This window comes from Eubalaena glacialis, chromosome 11, assembly GCF_028564815.1.
Source record: "Eubalaena glacialis isolate mEubGla1 chromosome 11, mEubGla1.1.hap2.+ XY, whole genome shotgun sequence".
Classification (NCBI taxonomy): domain Eukaryota; kingdom Metazoa; phylum Chordata; class Mammalia; order Artiodactyla; family Balaenidae; genus Eubalaena; species Eubalaena glacialis.
The window spans coordinates 59,429,532-59,447,144 of record NC_083726.1 but is presented as its reverse complement, the minus strand read 5'-3'; the positions used below and the strand labels follow the sequence as shown (position 1 = coordinate 59,447,144).

The 17,613-nt window shown below is 56.1% G+C and overlaps 2 protein-coding genes across 3 annotated transcripts; both read left to right on the top strand.

The window, feature by feature from the left end:
• Positions 1-2,928: 2,928 nt before the first annotated feature.
• INHBE (inhibin subunit beta E) lies at positions 2,929-4,237 on the top strand. The gene is made up of 2 exons (XM_061206310.1): positions 2,929-3,226; positions 3,480-4,237. Exons 1-2 carry the CDS (start codon positions 2,929-2,931, stop codon positions 4,235-4,237), a joined length of 1,056 nt encoding a protein of 351 aa, XP_061062293.1.
• A 6,284-nt stretch (positions 4,238-10,521) lies between these two features.
• GLI1 (GLI family zinc finger 1) lies at positions 10,522-17,519 on the top strand. 2 transcript variants are annotated; one of them, XM_061204786.1, is made up of 11 exons: positions 10,522-10,621; positions 10,852-10,944; positions 11,210-11,405; positions 11,663-11,807; positions 12,160-12,249; positions 12,340-12,477; positions 12,791-12,940; positions 13,561-13,725; positions 14,236-14,466; positions 15,003-15,270; positions 15,692-17,519. In XM_061204786.1, exons 1-11 carry the CDS (start codon positions 10,522-10,524, stop codon positions 17,434-17,436), a joined length of 3,321 nt encoding a protein of 1,106 aa, XP_061060769.1. In that variant the 3' UTR covers positions 17,437-17,519. The 2 variants fall into 2 exon arrangements, with proteins under 2 accessions (XP_061060769.1, XP_061060770.1); XM_061204787.1 differs by lacking the exon at positions 10,852-10,944 and having other exon boundaries at positions 11,240-11,405.
• The last annotated feature ends 94 nt before the right edge of the window (positions 17,520-17,613 follow it).

Here is a 17,613-nt window from a genome sequence, read left to right as displayed (position 1 = left end):
CTTCAGTCCCCAGGGCCAAGACTAAGGTGAGGAGAAGCGAGGCTCTTGCCTTGGGGGCAGAATTTTAAGGGGATGCCAAAAAATTCATCAGTCAAGATAAATAGGATCTTAATGCAATATTTTAAAAAATCAAAAGCAATGCAAAAAAATCCAAGATGAACAAAATAGCAAATTTTAAAATAAACTAAATTTAGAAGGGATCAGTATTATTCCTTTTCCTTTTTGGCTCCGTCTTTGACAAAAAGGAGAAAGAGTGGAATCGTCTTCTTCCAAACCTTTTCTTCCAGAGCTCCCTGGCCCCTAACTCTAGACTTGGTCAGGCTTTTCTCTTTCGGGCAAGATAATCACTCAGGCTCCTTCTACTTCCTTACCCACCCTCAAGCCTGTCGCTACTCCCAGCCCCCAACCAGGTTGGTGGTAGGGCGGGCTTGGGAGGCAGATGGCTGGGGTATTTATAACCTGGGAGCACTTCTTGAGAAAAGTGACTAAGATGCTAAGAGCATATTTATAGCTGGGTTCTGACGTAAGTGTCAGTAGGAAGGTAGGGGCAGGCCAGGCACAGCAGCAAGAGGGTAGGAAGAGCTGGAAATTGGGGGCATCTGACACAGAGGGGAGGGGAGAGATGGGGTCAATGACTCCTGCAGCCACTTCCTGTTGCTTCACTTGACTCAGGCTCACCCACAGGTAAGCCCTCTGAGACAGCACCATGGGCAGAAACCTCTGCTTTGCAGTTCTGTGGTCCAGACCCCAGGGGTTAGAGGGTTGTCACTCACCAGCCTGACCGATAGAGAGGGAGCTGGGAGCTGGGGAGAGCCCTGGACAGATGGGCTTGAATATGACTCAAGACCTAGGGTGGAGAGGAGCATCTAAAAGTCTCATTGTCCCCCTCCCCACCACAGGTGCCCTAAATTTCTAGGAAGAGCCTGGCACCCATCACCACGCTCCATTGCCACATGTCAGCAGCGATGAGATCCAAAACCAAACCGAAGTTGGCAGTGATGTGGTCCTGACGACAGCTTCTGCTCTCCAGCAGTGGCGAGGGGAGAGAGCTGAGGGACCAGCTTCTCTGTCTTCTGGTGTAGAGGCAGGGTCCCCAGAGTGAGAGGTTGGGAAGCGCTCTGAATCTCTCCACTCCCCAGAGCAGCCCCTTCCCTGGGAAGCTGGTCAGCGCCAAGCCTGCTGCTGTCCAGTGGCTCAGCACTGCCACATGGTGGACACTGGTGGTACTGAGCCCCAGCCCCCCAAGGCGCCACCTCTCTTCCCCTGTGCCAGATCTAGTAGTCTCTCTTGACAGACCCCACTGGCTGAATAGCGGGGAGACTAATAAATTGGAATAAGGGCACATTTCCAAATCACACTCACTTCCTCCCAGCTTCTTGAAGAAACTTGAGCATAAGGAGAAAGGCTGGCATGAGGCCTTGGTTAGGCCATTTAAAGCCAGTGAGCAGTGTTGTAAGGAGGGCTGGGGTTGGGACTAAGGTTGCTGTACTGGCCATGCTTTGTTCTTAAAAGTCCATAAACCTGGGCTTCCTGGTGGCACGGTGGTTGAGAATCCGCCTGCCAGTGCAGGGGACACGGGTTCGAGCCCTGGTCCGGGAAGATGCCACATGCCGCCCAGCAACTAAGCCCGTGCGCCACAACTACCAAACCCGTGTGCCTAGAGCCCGTGCTTGGCAACAAGAGAAGCCACCGCAATGAGAAGCCCATGAACTGCAACGAAGAGTAGCCCTCGCTCGCCGCAACTAGAGAAAGCCCGCGCGCAGCAACGAAGACCCAATGCAGCCAAAAAAAAATAAATTAAATAAATTAATTTTTTAAAAACGAGTCCATAAACCTTCCATTTCCCACCACCATGAACAGAGGCTGGCACCACTTCTAGGATATCCCAAATCTAGGCAGTTCTTACAGTGCCCTGAAAGAGAACCAGCAGCTGGGGACAGGCCCTTCCAACTCCCATGCCCCTCTGCCATCCTTGATGGACTCTGCCCTGCTGTAAGATTGCATCACCACTACCCCCACCTCTCTAGGTTTCCCCAGACATCACAGTAACGTGCTACTCTCCCCCAATGCTCCAGCCCTCGTCCACACTGTGCTCCAGTCCAACTGGACTCTGGGCGGTCAGCACAGGCAAGGTCAGGGGGTGACTTCTGTGCCCCGTGGCACTGCCACCTTGGCCTGGGCAAGAGGACTCCGTTCCTCCCACCCCCAGCCTCTCACCACTGTCCCAGCCCCATTGCTAGAAATAAAAAGACCAGAGTTCACCTTCCAGCCCAGAGAAATAACCACTGGGATTCCCAGCTGCCTCATGGAAACTGCTGCAGCAGTGGTGGATGGGCAAGCTAGACAGACTGTAGGTATGGGGGAAACTGCCCTTCCCACCTTGCTCATATGGAGTTCCCTCCCCCGAGCCCCAGACCTTGGGGACTGAGCATGTGAAATCATCCTCCTTCTTGCATCATGCGTGTCCACATAGCCCCCCCACCCCCCTACCCCTGCCTCAAGCTCCGTGACCAGGGCCAGATGGTGAAACCTGAGCTCCAGGGGGGAACCTCCACCCCCTGCAGGGACCTGATGGGCAGCACAGTTGGCCAATCCTGGGGCTCAGAGGGTAGGTCTGCCTGCTGACCACTAGGTGAGGGAGCCCTAGGCTGCTGGCTCTAGAGAGGCCCCAGTCAGTAGCCAGACATAAGCTGTGAGGGTCAAAGTGGCAGACTACACTGAACACAGCTACCCATCGGACCATCCACTGTCTGCCTTCCTGAGTCCCAGGCAACAGAAGACAGGTGGCTCTACCCTTGGCCAAGGGTAGGTGTGGCACTGCTGTCTGCTGCCGCCGTGCCCTCATTGGCCTCCACGCAACCAGACTCAACAGAAGGAGCAACTGCCATCCGAGGCTCCAGACCTGACCCAGGGCCGTTCGCCAGGAGCATGGGGCTCTCTGACGTCCAGCTCCAGCTCGTGCTGCTGTGGGCACTGGTGTGGGCACAGAGGGCAGGGTCTGTGTGTCCCTCCTGTGGGGGCCCCACACTGGCACCCCAAGCAGAACGAGCTCTGGTCCTTGAGCTAGCCAAGCAGCAGATCCTCGAGGGGCTACACCTGACCGGTCGTCCCATAATAACTCATCCTCCACCCCAGGCAGCGCTGACCAGAGCCCTCCGGAGACTGCAGCGGGGAAGTGTGGTTCCAGCGAATGGGGAGCAGGTCATCAGCTTTGCTGCCATCACAGGTGGGTGAGGGAGAGACAGGCAGAGAGCAGGCGGGGGGAAAGGGAGGAGGGAGGGGAGAATGACAGCGACAGCAGAAGCAGAGGGAGCGCGATACAGGAGGAAGAGGAGGAGTTGGAGCAGGACTGGCCTCGGAGTCCCTGCTTCTTCTAAAGGTGGGAGCTAGGGAGAGCAGCTGGCAGGGCTTGCGGGAGTCTCAGGGGACAGCGTCATCGCCGCTCGCATTCCTCAATCCCTTCTCCATCTTCCCGGCAGACTCCTCCACCTCCACCTGCAGCTCCACGCTCACCTTCTACCTGTCCACTCCTCGCTCCCACCACCTGTACCACGCTCGCCTCTGGCTGCATGTGCTCCCCACCCTTCCTAGCACTCTTTCCTTGAGGATTTTCCGATGGGGCCCTAGGAGGAGACGCCGAGGGTCCCACATCCTCCTGGCTGAGCACCAACTGACAACCCCAGGCTGGCACGCCCTGACTCTGCCCTCTAGTGGCTTGAGGCATGAGGAGTCTGGTGTCGTGAAACTCCAACTGGACTGCAGACCCCTAGAAGGCAACAGCACAGCTGCCCCCCAAACTCAGCAGCTCCTGGACACAGCGGGAGAGCAGCGGCCCTTCCTGGAGCTGAAGACCCGGCCCAAAGAGCCTGGAGCAGGCCGGGCCAGGAGGAGGACCCCCAGCTGTGAGCCTGAGACCCCCTTATGTTGTAGGCGAGACCATTATGTAGACTTCCAGGAACTGGGATGGCGGGACTGGATCTTGCAGCCCGAGGGGTACCAGCTGAATTACTGCAGTGGGCAGTGTCCCCCGCACCTGGCTGGCAGCCCAGGCATTGCTGCCTCCTTCCATTCTGCCGTCTTCAGCCTCCTCAAGGCCAACAACCCTTGGCCCTTGGGTACTTCCTGCTGTGTCCCTACTGCCCGAAGGCCTCTCTCTCTCCTCTACCTTGACCGTGATGGCAATGTGGTCAAGACAGATGTGCCAGATATGGTGGTAGAGGCCTGTGGCTGCAGCTAGCAAGAGGACCTGGGGGTTTGGAGTGAAGAGATCAAGCTAGGGGTTCCTAGGCAAAGGGCGTCTGTGTCTGGAGGCATCAGATTCCTGATCCATACCTTCATCCAGTGGGTCACCTGGCAATATGACTGGGTTGACCCCTCTGGGACCCAAATGGGCACTTTCTTGTCCAGACTCTGGCACATTCCAGGCTGGTTGATGTGTGGGGAGATGGGAAAAGTGTGTCCTCTAAAGGAGTCTACCCAGAAAGTATGATTTCCTACCCTAAGCCATCTGAGAAGATGGCAGAGGTGAGGGAGGGAGGGTGGGAAGGAGAAGGCAGAGAAAAATCACTTAGTCTCTCCAGAGGAGAGAAAGTCCTCAAGTGAGGGAAGGAAGAAGCAGACCAAGGGCCCATTGGGCTTGGGATGGGGGAAACAGGCTGGCCAAGTGTAAGGGCTGTGGAAGTGCTTGAAGGGAGGCTCAAGAGGGAGCTGGGAAAGGGGCTGATGGGAGGTGTTTGGGAGAGCCCCAGAAATGGGAGTCCAGAGAGAGGAGTGCTGAGCCTGAAAAGTTCTCTGGTTTTTCTTGGGGGAGGCAGGACCCATCAGGGAGGCAAATGTTTATACTTTCCTAATAAAAATGAGGAAAAAAAAAATCAACAAGTGTGAGTCATGAAGAAGGGCTGGGATGATGGTCCAGAGCAATGGTTCTCAGAGTGTGGCCTGGGAACCTCCAGGAGGTCCCTGAGACCCTTTCATGTAGTCAAAACAATTTTCATAATAAAACTAAGATGTTATTTGCCTTTTTAATTTTCAATATCTCAACAGCCTACAGTGGAGTTTTCCAGAGGCTGTAGGACATGTGATTACATCACCTTCCTGACATCTTTGTTAATGGGATGTGTGCTTGTGTATTCTTGTGTTACAAACTTTTTTTTCAGTTTTAATTTCTAATATGGTAAATTGATATAAATCACGTAAACAAAAGCTCAGTCATTTTTCAGAATGTAAAGGGACACTGAAGCCAAATTGTTTGAGAATTGCTGATCTAGAGTCCTGGATGGGGAGGAGAAAGCAATGCTCTCTAAAAGAGCTCCCCTGGGACTTCCCTGGTGGCGCAGTGGTTAAGAATCCGCCTGCCAATGCAGGGGACATGGGTTTGATCCCGTGGGGTCCGGGAAGATCCCACATGCCGCAGAGCAACTAAGCCCGTGCACCACAACTACTGAGCCCGTGTGCTACAACTACTGAAGCCCGCGCTTTTAGAGCCTGTGCTCCGCAACAAGAGAAGCCACCGCAGTGAGAAGCCCGCGCACTGCAACGAAGAGTAGCCCCTGCTCGCTGCAACTAGAGAAAGCCCGAGAGCAGCAACAAAGACCCAACACAGCCGAAAATAAATTAAAAAAAAAAAAAAAAAAAGCTCCCTGGAAGGGGCATGTGTAAGGTCTCTTCTCCAGTTATCATTGATCTTGCCTGACCCTCTGGGTATAACTGTCTGGGTCAAAGTCATGTGGGGGAGGGAGGCTAAAATAGGGCTCCTTATCTGTCCTCCCACAGTTAATACATATATTTGTCAGGCCTCAGACCTCTTCCTAGCTTCACCTTTCCCCTTGACCCTCAGACTGAACAGTTAACTGACTGACTCTCCAGACCCAAGGAGGCGTGGTTCTTGGAAGCAGAGCTAGGATGTGGGAGGTCTATCTGAGGGGTGACAGAAAAAGAAGGGGCTCCTTTCCCCCACCATGCCTTCTCCCCTTTCTCATAAAGTTCAGAGAGATTAAAATAGCTGCCCCTTCCCCTGCATCCGGTAACCATGGCAACACAAGTCCAAATGGACAGGGAATTCCCCTATCAGACACTACCACTCTGCAGTAGCAGCCTCTGCCGGTGTGCCCCTCTGTTTCTTTGGGGTTACGCAACCCCTGCATGGGCTCCCAGCTGGGCTTTGGTGGGGGGACCTAAGCCTCCTACTCCCTCACCTCCCCCAGTCTCCTCTGCCTCCAATCAGACTCGAAGAAGGTGTCATGTGCCAGAAAGACCAGCAGAGGGAGCAGACAGCCTTGAAGAGCAGAAAGAGAGAGGGCCGCGTAGAGGTGCAGAGGTGGCCCCAGTCTCCAGAACTTCGAGATGAAGGAAAGTAGGAGTTCTCCGGGAACAGTGCTTCAGTCTCAGGGTTCCTTAGCAACTTTGTGAACACAGGCCCTGCCCTGCACCCAGAGCCTCAGCCGCTGCTCCTCCCTTTTATGCTCCATGGACCCCCTCACCTTCCGCCCAGGGCTCCCAACCCAACTCTGTCCCAATCCTGTTTCCACCCCAAATCTGTCCCAACCCCTTCATGTTCTATCCAAAGGGTGAGGCCGGCAGAAAAACTACAGGATAGTTATGGAATGCTCAGTTAGCACCAACTAAAGTCGACGACCCTACTTCCAATATTATTTTTCTCGGGTGAGTTTTTTCGTCACCCCTCCGCCCCCCAATATATATCTCAATTTGTTTTTTCTGGCTCTGATTCAGGGCCTCTTCGTAGGCAGCCGATCCAGGGATCCACGCCGGGATTTACTGCCCACTACCAGCAGCGTGTTCAGCGGGGGGGGGGGGGGGGGGTGTTAGGCAGTATAGGGTGCCTCAAGGGAGGGGGAGGATCCTGGGGGTCCTGGGGGTGCAATAAGCCCGGCACCCCCTCTCTTGCTTCAGCTACCCCGCCTCATCCTCCAGAACGGCAAGAGGGAGGGAAATAGGAGGGAGGTGAGGGGCGAGCGGGAAGAGCGGCGGCGCGCCAGCGGCTAGACCGAGAAAAGTTTTTGCAAAAGGGAAAAAAAAGTTTGCGCTTCTCGCGGGTGGTCCCGGCTCGCGGCCCGGCGGGCTGGGCCGGCGGGAGGGCTGGGGGCCAGGTTGTGGGGTGGGGGTGGCCCTGAGGCTGCGCTGCTGTAGCCCTGTCCGCCCCCCCCTCCCCACCGCACACCCCCCAGCCCAGACTCCAGCCCTGGACCGCGCATCCCGAGCCCTGCGCCCAGACGGAGGTGAGAAGGGGGGCAGGAGGGGGACCACCTGGGAGCGGTGGGGGAAGGGACCTGAGGGGATGCTCTACTTGCGAGGGACTCTGCCCAGCCAAGGCGGGAGACCTAGGGCATAGAGGCAAAATAAGAGTGGGAGAGCCTGGGACAAGATATTAGAAAGTTTGGAGAAGTTTTTCAAATGTATCTCCCTTTCTCTGTATTTTTTTTTTTTTCTTCTGACAGTCTGTGTGTCTCTGTCTCAGACAACCGTGGATCTCTTTGTCTCCGCCTCTCCCACATGTTAGAAACATCTCACTTTAATGAGGTTGGGATGAAGAGGTTGGAAGGACGGCTAGCTGGAGGTCTGCGTGGTAGAGAGGGAACTCCAGGTGTGATTGTGAGCGCAGGGCAGGAAGACATCAGTGTTTCTGAAAGGAGGGAACAGCTACGGAGAGACTCCTAGATAGGGTGTGTGAGGTGACAAAACCACTGGGGGGCGGCTGGGCTTAAAACTCTGACCTGTCTTGTGACAGATGTGCTGGCTGGTGCATGTATTTTGGGGAAAAAGAATTGTCTTCTGGAGTAGGAAGGGGGCTGGTGGAGTCAGTCTCTAGTTTAGGCCCTAGGAAGACTCCCCAAGGAATTTGGACTCCTGGGTCCCAATGGCTGTGGGCAGGGTGCTAAGGAGGAGCTGAGGAGACCTTGTCTTGACCCTCTGACCTCAGGACCACCAGGGCAGCTGGGGCCAGCCGCAGGGAGACCCCTACTGGGATGGGGCGGGACCACTGGCCACTGCCTGCCTGTGCATCCCCGTTGGCCCCCCTCCCAAACGGGAGCTGGGGACCGAGGCCCCTCCTCTGGCTCAGACCACCCTGCCTGCCCTTGCTCCCCGCTCTGAAGCCTCTTTCAGGCCCCATGACCCCGAAACAATCCGTCCTGGGCAGCTAGCTTTGGGGACAGGATTAGGGAAAGGGGATCCCATAGACACTGGGGACTGAAGGTTTTAGGGCGCTGGAGAACTGGGGTCTTCATACGAAAGGTCTTTACGGTCCAGTAGAGGGAGAAGGCAGCGCAGTTTCCCGGGGGGGAGTTGTAAGGGCCGGAATAAGGGTGGGTTTTCCTTGGGGGGCGGGGTCCAGAGACACCCCCCCATTATCTCCCAGGCATCCCCTGCCAGGCGGCACAGACCCCGCCCTTGACGTCACTAGGGGGTTCCCGGGGGTCTGGAGGGGTTAACCCTTGGGAAGCCAGCTGGGATACCCAGGAACCTAAGGTGTCCTGGCCCCTCCCCCTCCCCAGACACACCTTATTTTATTTACCCTAGTCACTTTCTCTCCCTGTAGTTTCTGGATTCTTCTTTTTCACCCCACCAAGGGGACTCCCACTCTCCAACAGTGCCCCCCCCCCCGCCCCGGGCGCCAATGCCAGCTCCCTGGATGCACTGAGGGGAGGAGGGAAGAATGTGTCCCGCCTCTCAGTCCACCCTCCCTCCACTCCGCTGCGGCTCGCTCGACTGGGCTCCCGGGGCGGGCGGGGGAAGCGGAGCCGTCTGCAGCCAGAGCCTGCGGCGGCGACTTGGGTGGGCCGAGGAGGCACGGGGGCGGGGAAGGCGGGACCGGGAGAAGGGGGGCGGGGCCGACTCCTGGGAGTTGGGGAGCGGGGGTGCGAGGGGGGACTCCGGAAAATTAGGAGACATAGAGGATGATTCAGGGCTCCAGCAAGGGAACCCTGGAGCTCCCTGCCCCATCCTGCGCTCTCATCCACACCCCAGAAAAACTTAATTTTCTGAAGCTGGAAAAGTTGGCGAAATCTTCCTTTCACTAATGTGAAGGGGAGACGTGGGTGGGCTGTGGCACGCGTGGGTGAGGAGGGATGTCGCCCAATTTCCATCTCGGCCTCCCCTATGGCTGGGCACTGGGGCAGGAAGATGACTGAGTAGGCATGTTTGGGGGAGTCTCTTTAGTTTCGGGGGGTTGTTAGCTAGCCCCCGCCTCCTTCCCCTGGGTGAGTCATAGAGGAAAGAGGCGGGAGAAGTGTGCCCCCATCCAGCTGCCAGGCAGCTGTGCCCCCCCCCCCCCAAAGTAGTGCCAAGGTCGAGTTGGGAGGTCTTGGTTGCAGGATCCGGATCTCCGCTGGTAAAGGAGGAGTTAGGAAGAGTACAGCCCAGGCTGCGGGGCTCGGGCTGGGTCGTGGGGTCCGGGTTCCGCTCCCCATCTTACCCCGCCCTCACCCTAAATCCCAGCATCCTGGGATCACCCACCGCGCCGGCCGGCCCGCTCCCTGTCGCTCTCCACCCTACCCCGCCCCACCCCACCCTCAGTCCCGGGAGACCGGAAAACCCGGGGTGGAGTAAAAACTGGAGTTTGAGGAGAAGAGCGGACAGCGGCACCCCTTCTCCCTCACTACTCCTCTCTAATGGATGACTTGTGTGTGTTTGTGTGTGTGTGTGTCTGTCTGTGTCTGTGTCTGTGTATTCTCCCAAAGTTTTCCCTCACAGCCCCTTTCCTGTTCCCCCAAAACAGACCAAAAGAGTTAGGCGGGCGCCCAGATTCAAACCACCCCTGAATAACACCAGCTTCCATCCTTTGTACCCAACAGACCCTGGAGGCTCTCCTCAGAAACTTTATCCCCTTCCACACAGTTTTCTGCCTTAGAGAGGAAAGGACAGATCATCTGGGCTCCCTCCTGGTCCCGTCAGCCTCTCTGGGCTGTGGCGAGGGCTCCCTCTGCTGGACACTGGAGAGGTTGTAGACGGGCTGTCCCTAGGCAGCGAGCAACAAATGAAGAAAGGGAGAGGGGCTCAGGCTGAGCAGCCAGCCCAGTGCCTGAGGTCAGTCACTCCTCCTCCTGAGTTCCCCCATCCCACCCCTCAAAGCTGGCCCATGGTCAGAACAAGATGAAACAGAGGGCCCATGGTATAAAATCACCTGAAGCTCACAGGCACAATTAGTCCACAACACTCCCCCTACACACACGCACACACACATACATACCCACACACACACGCACACACACATACATACACACACACACATACCCACACACACCCCACCCAGGCAAAGCTCCCACCCGGTTCCCACAAAGATCCCCAAGACTGCCTCTACCTCTATGGGACTTCTCTCCTTACCCTCCCCCGGCTGAGGGAAGCTCATTTCAACTTGATTTCCCATGGCAGATGTCTTGGAGGTGCTCTGCCCAGGGTTCGGCACCTGAGTTAGTTATCTGACCTTCCATATTTCTCTCCTGCCTTTATAACTTGCAGATCTCCCTTCCCCTCCTGCAGTGTCCCCACACTCTCCTCTGAGACACCATGTTCAACTCGATGACCCCACCGCCAGTCAGTAGCTATGGCGAGCCCTGCTGTCTCCGGCCCCTCCCCAGTCAGGGGGCCCCCAGCATGGGGACAGAAGGTCAGTGCGTACACCAATCCCCGGACCTTGAGGACTGGCAGATCTCTCACCCAGTCCCAGGGATCCCTCATCTATCTCCGGCCCCATGCCAGTTTCCCATATACAAAAAGATCTGAGGCCCCATGTCACTGGGGCTTGGAATATGGGATCAGGCCTCACCTGGGGTTTCAAGGTGAGACCTTATGTGTCCTCCGTTCCCAACCCCCATTCCAGCTGTACCTCTTTTCTAGGACTGCCTGGCCTGCCCTTCTGCCACCAGGCCACCCTCATGTCCGGCCCCCACAGTTACGGGCCAGCCAGAGAGACCAGCAGCTGCACGGAGGGTGAGGCTTCGGGCAACATCTCTTTCCTTTCTGCCTCTTTGGGACTTGTCCTGAGGGAGAAAGTTGGAGGGCAGGGCATCTACTTTGGAAGAGGAAATGCTTGGAGATGGGATCAAGGAATCAGAGCATGATCAGGAGGTCACAGATGGGGTCAACAGGGCAGAGTCTGGTGTCATTTCTTTTGGCTGTGAGTCAGGACCCATGGGCTGCATGCATGGGGGACATGCTCCTTTACCGTATCTATCTCCCCTGTTTCCTGCCCCAGCCCCACTGTTTCCTCCTCCCCGGAGTGCAGTCAAATTGACCAAGAAGCGGGCTCTCTCCATCTCACCTCTGTCAGACGCCAGCCTGGACCTGCAGACAGTTATCCGCACCTCACCCAGCTCCCTCGTGGCCTTCATCAACTCACGCTGTGCATCTCCGGGGGGCTCCTATGGTCACCTCTCCATCGGCACCATGAGGTGCAGACAGCCTCGGGCTAAGAGGCCCCTAAAGGCCCTACCAAACCCCATTAAAAGCCTCAAGCCCTCCAAACCACCTGACCCTATTTGAATCCTTATCACTTCAAAGGCGTGGAAGCCCTCCTCAGTACTTCCCTGGGACTGCCTCAACCACTTCCCATACCGTCTTCCAGAAACCCTCCAAAGAGCTCAAGAACTCCTGAGGCTTTCTGAGATGATAGTCCTAAGTAACTGCCTCTCCTCCTCCTCCTCCTCAGCCCATCTCTGGGATTCTCACCCCAGATGAATCACCAAAAAGGGACCTCGCCTTCCTTCGGGGTCCAGCCCTGTGGTCCCCATGACCCCACCCAGGGTGGGATGATGCCACATCCTCAGTCCCGGGGACCCCTCTCAACTTGCCAGGTGAGAGTCCTCATATTGTCACCTGATTTCCCTCAGTTCAGGGTGGGTGGGTGGTAGACTTTTTAGGGGAAAGGTGAATGAAGAACAGAGGACGTAGAAGCTTTCAGTGCCAGAAAAATTAAGGGGTATGGGTGCCGGGGTTCACTTCTTGGGGTTGAATCAGTCTCTTCCAAATGAGATCCCACCTTTCGCCCATCCCATTCACCAGTGCAGTCTAAGGAGGAAGTCTCTTCCCAACCCAGGGGCTCCCGCTGCTTGGGTGGGGGCACTCAGGGCAGGAAGACCTGGCTGGGCTCTCTCTTCCTCCTGCTCACTTCTCCCTTCACCATCCTCACCTCTGCCCTTGGGGAAGCTGAAGTCTGAGCTGGATGCGCTGCTTAGCAAGTGCCCGGAGGAGCCCTTGGAAGGTGATATGTGCAGCCCCAACTCCACGGGCACACAGGTAAGGGGAAGCGGGGAGCTTTACCTCTGCAACCTGAGTGAAACAAAAGCAGTCACCCAGGTGACACTAGGATTTTCTCTCCTACCCTAGGATCCCCTGCTGGGGATGCTGGATGGGCGGGAAGACCTGGAGAGAGAGGAGAAGCCTGAGCACGATTCTGTGTATGAGACTGACTGCCGCTGGGATGGCTGCAGTCAGGAGTTCGACTCCCAGGAGCAGCTGGTGCATGTGAGCCGCAGGGGGTAACAGGAATGCTGGCTGGAGCCTGTAGGACATTCCGGGTGGGACATGGTGGAATCAGGCTAAGGGCAGGAGGTCAGAGGTTGGGTGCCCAGTGGGTAGGCAGAAATTCAGGAGGTGTAGCTTTGTTTTAGAAACTTGGAAGAACGGAGCTGTGGGCTGTGATGTTCCTCCTGCCTCTTCTTCCCCCATGATGGGAAGCCATGGAGGAATATGGTGGGGTGGGGAGGTCCAGGGAAGGTCTGTTGTGGATCTCAGGGGCATAGGGAACCTCAGAGAACCTCTGCATCTTCTCCCTCAGCACATCAACAGCGAGCACATCCACGGAGAGCGGAAGGAGTTTGTGTGCCATTGGGGGGGCTGCTCCAGGGAGCTGAGGCCCTTCAAAGCTCAGTACATGCTGGTGGTGCACATGCGCAGACACACAGGCGAGAAGCCACATAAGTGCACGGTGAGGCACCCCCTCCCCAAGCTCAGGGTTCCTTTCTAAATCGGGGCTCCCCACCAAGGCAGGGCCCAATCTGACTTTTGCCTTCATAGGTCCCTTCCTCCATAAACAAATATTCAAAAATTGTATTTTATGACTAGGTTGGTATGAAGACGAACATATTGATATCATATATTAGAACACTTTCTTGGACCTAAAAGCTAATTTTCCCCCTTGTTTTTAAAAGAAATTAAAACATTTTTGTGGGCCCCTAGAAGTACGGTGGGCCCTAGGCACCGGGCCTGCAACTCTGCCTAAAGGGGAAGCCCTGCACTGAGGATACACACTCCCCAGATGACCCCTCCTAAGACAGTCTGGGCTCCCCGTGCAGGAGACGTGCCCTGGTTTGACCAGGGGCTGCTCGCTGCCTCAGCTCCATGTCCCCGCAGGCCGAGTGCCTCCAGCTACTTCTGTTCCCCCAGCTCTTGCCTGCCCTTGTCCCTGAATTTTGGGAATTCTGAAGCCCCAGTGCTCTCCCATCTTGAGTTATATTCTCTGATGTATGTCCCTTTTGAGATTCAGGGTTCCACTAACCTCTATGTCCTTCTGTCTGAGAGCGATCCTTTGACCCCCATGTCCCCTAGTTTGAGGGGTGCCGGAAGTCATACTCACGCCTGGAAAATCTGAAGACACACCTGCGGTCACACACGGGTGAGAAGCCATACATGTGTGAACACGAGGGCTGCAGTAAAGCCTTCAGCAATGCCAGTGACCGAGCCAAGCACCAGAATCGGACCCACTCCAATGAGGTGAATGCCCCACTCAAGAGACCCTCCCCACTTAAAGAAGCCACCTACTGGGGAGGTTCCCCCATAAGAAATCCCTTAGCCCAGCACCCACTCCACAGAGGTGAGTTCCCCCTACCCCCGACCCATATAATTCACCTGAAGAAGGTCTTTCTGAAACCAAGAATTTCCACTTACCACCCCTCCCCCTACCTCTAACCAGCCAAAGGGCTAAACTAAAATAGACCCATTCTAACTAAAAGAGACCCCTGTCCCTTCAACCCCTGAATTTATGAGGCCTCACAGACCTGGGTTCACCCCCTCATCTTTCCCAGGCCTGGGCTGTCAGTTTTCCTAATCTTCCCCTTGATCCTTTCATCCTTTACTCCAAGGGCCCTACCCTCCTTATTTCCTTGGGTGCTATGCATTCCTCCCTGACCCCCCTCATCCTCACTTACCACCACTTTTTCCCATTTCTTTTGCATTCTCCCGCTTTGATCCTTTTGCCTGCTGTCTTCACTCTCCATTCAACAGAAGCCCTATGTGTGTAAGCTCCCTGGCTGCACCAAACGTTACACAGATCCCAGCTCGCTCCGGAAACATGTCAAGACAGTGCATGGTCCTGACGCCCACGTGACCAAGCGGCACCGAGGAGATGGCCCCCTGCCCCGGGCACCGGCTCTTTCCACAGTGGAGCCCAAGAGGGAGCGGGACGGAGGCCCCATCAGGGAGGAGAGCAGACTGACTGTGCCGGAGGGTGCCATGGTGAGGCAACCCCCTGCCTCCATACCCCCGCCTGCCCTGCCGACATCTTTCTAGTCCCCTCCCAACTGGTCCATCGCCTCCTGTGCAAATCTCTCTTCTGTGGTCGGTCCCCCAGTCTCTTATCCAAGTTTTGCTCCTTGGGCTACCTCAAACCTAGGGATTTTAGTGTAATTAATTATTTAATGGGTTCAACAAACTCATATATAGGAATTAGTATATTATTTTAGGCCTTGTGCCTGTATAATTTCACGTACTCCTCACAACAACTTCATGAGAAAGGAACTTACTCTCCCCATTTTCAGATAAGGAAACTCAGGCATAGAGAAATTGTTCAAGGTCATAGAGCCCAAATTTGAGTCAAGGTAGTCTAGGCTCTTCTCATCACCTTTTCTCCAGTTTGCCCTTGTCTTTCACTTGCTCAGCCCTCTCTATACCCTTAAGCAGTCACTGGGACACAGGCTTTAGCCACTCACCAAGTTCAGGGAACTGTGGGGAAGGGGGATGGGTGCCACCCTTAGCCCTCATCTTCCCCACAGAAGCCACAGCCAAGCCCTGGGGCCCAGTCGTCCTGCAGCAGTGACCACTCCCCAGCAGGCAGTGCAGCCAATACAGACAGTGGTGTGGAAATGACTGGAAATGCAGGAGGCAGCACTGAGGACCTGTCCAGCTTGGACGAGGGGCCTTGCATTGCTGGCACTGGTCTGTCTACTCTTCGCCGCCTTGAGAACCTTAGGCTGGACCAGCTACACCAATTCCGACCGATAGGGCCCCGGGGCCTCAAACTGCCCAGCTTGACCCACACCGGTGAGAGATGGGTGTTGGGGGTGGTTGCTAGGCTGGGATCTGGACCTTCTCTGGGGTTGGAAGGAGGACTTCACCCTTCAGGGCTGCTATACAGCTCCTTTGTACAATTAGAAAAACGTCCTCCTTCCTCAAGACGCTTTCCTTCCATCTATCAGAAAATTGTTGCGATATACAAAGTCTACGATGCAAATGCTGTCCCCTAGGATTGTGCAGTGTACAACCTGTAGGACTGTTCACAGCGACCCTGAATCCCTGGTGACCCAGAAGCAGAAAGGGCATGGGTGAAGGAGGAGACAAAACTGAGTGGTTAGAGTTAAGGAGCCTTCCTTGGGATTCCAGGACAAGGCTGTCCCTTGGGGGAGGCAGGGTGAGATTCAGAGGGCTCCCTGGCCACCCTGCCTTTTCTACCTATCACTTGCAGGCACCCCTGGGTCTCGCCGTCTGGGCCCCCCAGTATCTCTTGACCGCCGCAGCAGCAGCTCCAGCAGCGTCAGCTCAGCCTATACTGTCAGCCGCCGCTCCTCCCTGGCTTCCCCTTTCCCCCCTGGTTCACCACCAGAGAACGGGGCATGCTCTCTGCCTGGCCTCACGCCTGCCCAGCACTACCTGCTCCGGGCAAGATATGCTTCAGCCAGGGGAGGTGGTACCCCACCCACTGCAGCACCCAGCCTGGATCGGATGGGGGGTCTTCCTGCACCTCCCTGGAGAAGCCGAGCCGAGTATCCAGGATACAACCCCAATGTAGGGGTCACCCGGAGGGCCAGTGACCCAGCCCGGTCTGCTGACCGCCCTGCCCCAGCCAGAGTCCAGCGGTTCAAGAGCTTGGGTTGTGTCCACACACCCCCCACAGTGGCAGGAGGAGGACGGAACTTTGATCCCCAACTCCCAACCTCTGTCTACTCACCACAGCCCCCCAGCATCACTGAGAATGTCGCCATGGATACCAAAGGGCTACGGGAGGAGCCAGAGGTTGGGACCTCCATGATGGGCAGTGGTCTGAACCCCTATATGGACTTCCCGCCTGCTGATACTCTGGGATATGGGGGACCTGAGGGGGCAGCAGCTGAGCCTTATGGAGCTAGAGGTCCAGGCTCCCTGCCTCTTGGGCCTGGTCCATCTACCAACTACGGCCCCAACCCCTGTCCCCAGCAGGTCTCCTATCCTGAACCCACCCCAGAAACATGGGGTGAGTTCCCTTCCCACTCTGGGCTGTACCCAGGCCCCAAGCCTCCAGCTGGAGCCTACGGCCAGTGTCCTCGTCTTGAACATTATGGACAAGTGCAGGTGAAGCCGGAACAGGGGTGTCCAGTGGGTTCTGACTCCACAGGACTGGCACCCTGCCTCAATGCCCACCCCAGTGAGGGGCCTCCACGCTCACAGCCTCTATTCTCCCACTACCCCCAGCCTCCCCCTCCCCAGTATCCCCAGTCAGGCACCTATACCCAGCCACCTCCTGATTATCTTCCTTCAGAACCCAGGCCCAGCCTGGATTTTGAGTTCCCTACTCATTCTACAGGACAGCTCAAGGCACAGCTTGTGTGTAATTATGTTCAGTCTCAACAGGAGCTGCTGTGGGAGGGAGGGGGCAGGGGAGATCCCCCAGTCCAGGACCCTCTCTACCAGAGTCCCAAGTTTCTGGGGGGTTCCCAGGTTAGCCTGAGCCCTGCCAAGGCACAAGTGGCCACATATGGACCTGGCTTTGCACCTAACTTGCCCAATCACAAGTCAGGCTCCTATCCTACCCCTTCACCATGCCATGAAAATTTTGCAGTAGGGGCAAACAAGGCTTCCCATAGGGCAGCAGCACCACCCCGACTTCTGCCTCCACTACCCACTTGCTATGGGCCCCTCAAGGCAGGGGGCACCAACCCTAGCTGTGGCCATCCTGAGGTGGGCAGGCTGGGAGGGGGCCCAGCCTTGTACCCTCCTCCTGAAGGGCAGGTGTGTAACCCTCTGGACTCTCTTGATCTCGACAACACTCAGCTGGACTTTGTGGCTATTCTGGATGAGCCCCAGGGGCTGAGTCCTCCCCCCTCCCATGATCAGAGGGACAGCTCTGAACATATCCCACCTCCTTCTGGGACCCCCAACATGGCTGTGGGCAACATGAGTGTCTTACTGGGATCCCTGCCTGGGGAGACACAGTTCCTCAACTCTAGTGCTTAAGGAGTGCGGAATCACAGATCCACATTTCCTAAGGGGTTTCCATCCCCACAAGAAGTCAGGAGGAGGAGCCATAGCCCCCTGGAATACCCCAGGGATGGGAGGTATGGGCTGGGGCTGTACACAGTCTAACTATATTTCGGGAGGAATTTGGTAATGACACTGTTTCCTGATAATAAA